The following is a 2,139-nucleotide window of genomic DNA, read 5'->3' as shown; positions in this document are numbered from 1 at the left end:
CTCATCGCCCCACCCACACCCATGCCCAGCCCCGCCCCACTCACCAGCACGTGCCACACATGCTCGCTGGCCCTGTGGAAGCTGCAGAAGCGCACACTGGCGCCCAGCAGGCCTGGGCCGCCCCACATGTTGCTGGGCACCACCTCCACCTCGCGCACCCGCATGGTCTTCATGTTGAACACCTCCAGCTTCACCGGCTTCTCTACGTTGGCCTTCAGCAGATCCCTCAGCGTGTCAGTCTCCTTGTTCTGTGGGGGCAGGGGGCTGACTCCAAGGACCCCACCCGCCTCCGGGCCACTCAGACAAGTCTGGGTCTGACGTGGGGCAAGGGCCTTGGTGGCCAGCTGCCCCAGCAGGGCCACACCACCCCCCAAGTAGTGCTAATTGGGCCTCCCTCAGCTCCCCCTCTGACCCAGAAAGCACAACAAACTCATCCAAGAGCCTCCTGGGTTCAGGGCACTGCAGGCTGTCCCGCTCTGAGCTGCCCCGTGGCCAGAGCCCTCACATGTCTCATGCCCTGAGAGGAAGGCCCCGTGGCCAGCTCCTAGAGTCCACTGACCTCCAGTCCACCCCAGAGAGCTCGGGAGCTGAGCGCTGGGCAGGGAGAAGAAAAGGGAGGCGGGAGCTGGGCTGGAGCCTCCTTTGGGGCATACGGGACACACACACACACACACACACACCCCCACACACACACACACACACACACACACACACACACACACACGGCAGAGCTCACCAGCCTCGAGTGCCCGATGGTGATGATGAAGTCAAAGTAGGGCTCCAGGCCGGCCTGCTGGGCTGGCGAGTTGTCCTGCACCTGTCCCAGGGCAGAGGCTGGTCATGGAGCCCGCCCCGTGACTTCCAAGACGCCCCGGCCCTCAATGTCAGAGACCATCACCACTCCCGTGTCCCAGCGAGGAAACGGGCACTGGCATGAACTGGACAGGCTGCACGTGGGCACTGCTAAGGTGACCTCCCTCCTCTCCACCACCTTCCCGGGCACACATTTTTCCTCTTTAGGAAAACTGCTCTTCCCTGACCATGATCCACAGATCATGCTTCCAGGGATGCCTCGTAGGAGAGCCCTGGGCAGTCTGGGGGCTACCAGGAGGCCCCCCAGAACAGGGTGGCGCAGGCCTACAGGGAACGCCAGGAGGGTTCTCCAGAAAGGTTAAGATGTGGACAGAAAGGGAGGGCCCTTCGTACAGAAGTGGGCAGGGCCCCATGAGAGAGAGAACCAGGGCTGTGGCCAGAAAGAGGCAGCGGGGAAGGCAGCCTGTGGCCAGATCCCAGAGGGCCCCAGACCCTGTGGTGACAGATCCCAGGTCAGCCCCGCAGGTGATGGGAGCTGCTGAGGAGAGCAGACCGCAGGGGCAGGAGGGAGCCTGAGCCACGGGGCCTGGTGAGCAGGGCCAAGTCCGGCCTCACAGTTCAACCTCCGCTCCCATGCAGGGCATAGGAGTCATTCCTGGCCCAAGGGTGCTCCCTCCCGGCACTGGACTCCCAACTCCTCCCATCTCCAAAAGCACCGCAACCAGGGCTACAGCTGCAGCCGAAATCCCTCTCTACGGCCCCGTTTACAGAGCCTTGCCCGAACAATGCGGCCTTTATCTCCCTTCAGGTCCCAACTCTGAATGAAGGTGGGCTCCACCCCTCAGGCCTTTGGGTGTCATCGCTTGAGGCCCTGATGACCAGGCATCTGCCAGGCCCCAGCCCAGAGGTCTTGGGGTTCCTGTGGCCTCTGGTTCTGCTCACCTCTGCCAGGGGAAGGCCCTGTGGCTTCCGCCACCCACCAGCCCCTCCAGGCGTGGATCCCCCAAACTGAAGGACAGCTCACTGCTGAGCCTTCGGATCAAAGCCAGTCCACCCCTGGCCTCCTTTGTGGCAGCGTCACCAACGGAGCCCCTTCGGAGGTGTGCCACCTCCGAAGCTGCCATGGCTTCCAATGAGAGGATCTACTAGAGCCCCAGGACCCCACCCCTTTAGGGGAAAGCTGGGACTACGTGGCTTTTGAAAACCAAAGGACAGTTCATCAGAGAGAGCTTGGAAGAGGCACTCCTCCATGTTCGGGAGCCACTCTAAGCCACCCCACCTCCCTCTGGTAAGACCCGGCTCCTGGCACCTGCCCACTACTGCTGC

The 2,139-nt window shown here is 62.7% G+C and overlaps 1 protein-coding gene across 3 annotated transcripts in view; it reads right to left on the bottom strand.

Moving 5' to 3' along the window:
- Nucleotides 1–885, bottom strand: part of GORASP1 (golgi reassembly stacking protein 1) — a 7,006-nt gene extending 6,121 nt beyond the window's left edge. For 2 of the 3 annotated variants that reach the window (XM_006770555.2, XM_015568408.1), the window contains exons 1-2: nucleotides 737–837; nucleotides 45–248 (exon numbers count right to left, since the gene is read on the bottom strand). In XM_006770555.2, the coding sequence (XP_006770618.1) occupies nucleotides 45–173 (129 nt within the window). In that variant the 5' untranslated portion in view covers nucleotides 174–248; nucleotides 737–837. Of the gene's footprint in view, nucleotides 1–44; nucleotides 265–736 lie in introns of all 3 variants that reach the window. The other variant, XM_006770554.2, reaches the window with a different exon arrangement.
- Nucleotides 886–2,139: the final 1,254 nt, after the last annotated feature.

This window comes from Myotis davidii, unplaced genomic scaffold (genome assembly GCF_000327345.1).
Source record: "Myotis davidii unplaced genomic scaffold, ASM32734v1 scaffold663, whole genome shotgun sequence".
Classification (NCBI taxonomy): Eukaryota; Metazoa; Chordata; class Mammalia; order Chiroptera; family Vespertilionidae; genus Myotis; species Myotis davidii.
The sequence above is the reverse complement of the archived record's forward strand: the minus strand, read 5'-3'. Positions and strand labels throughout refer to the sequence as shown.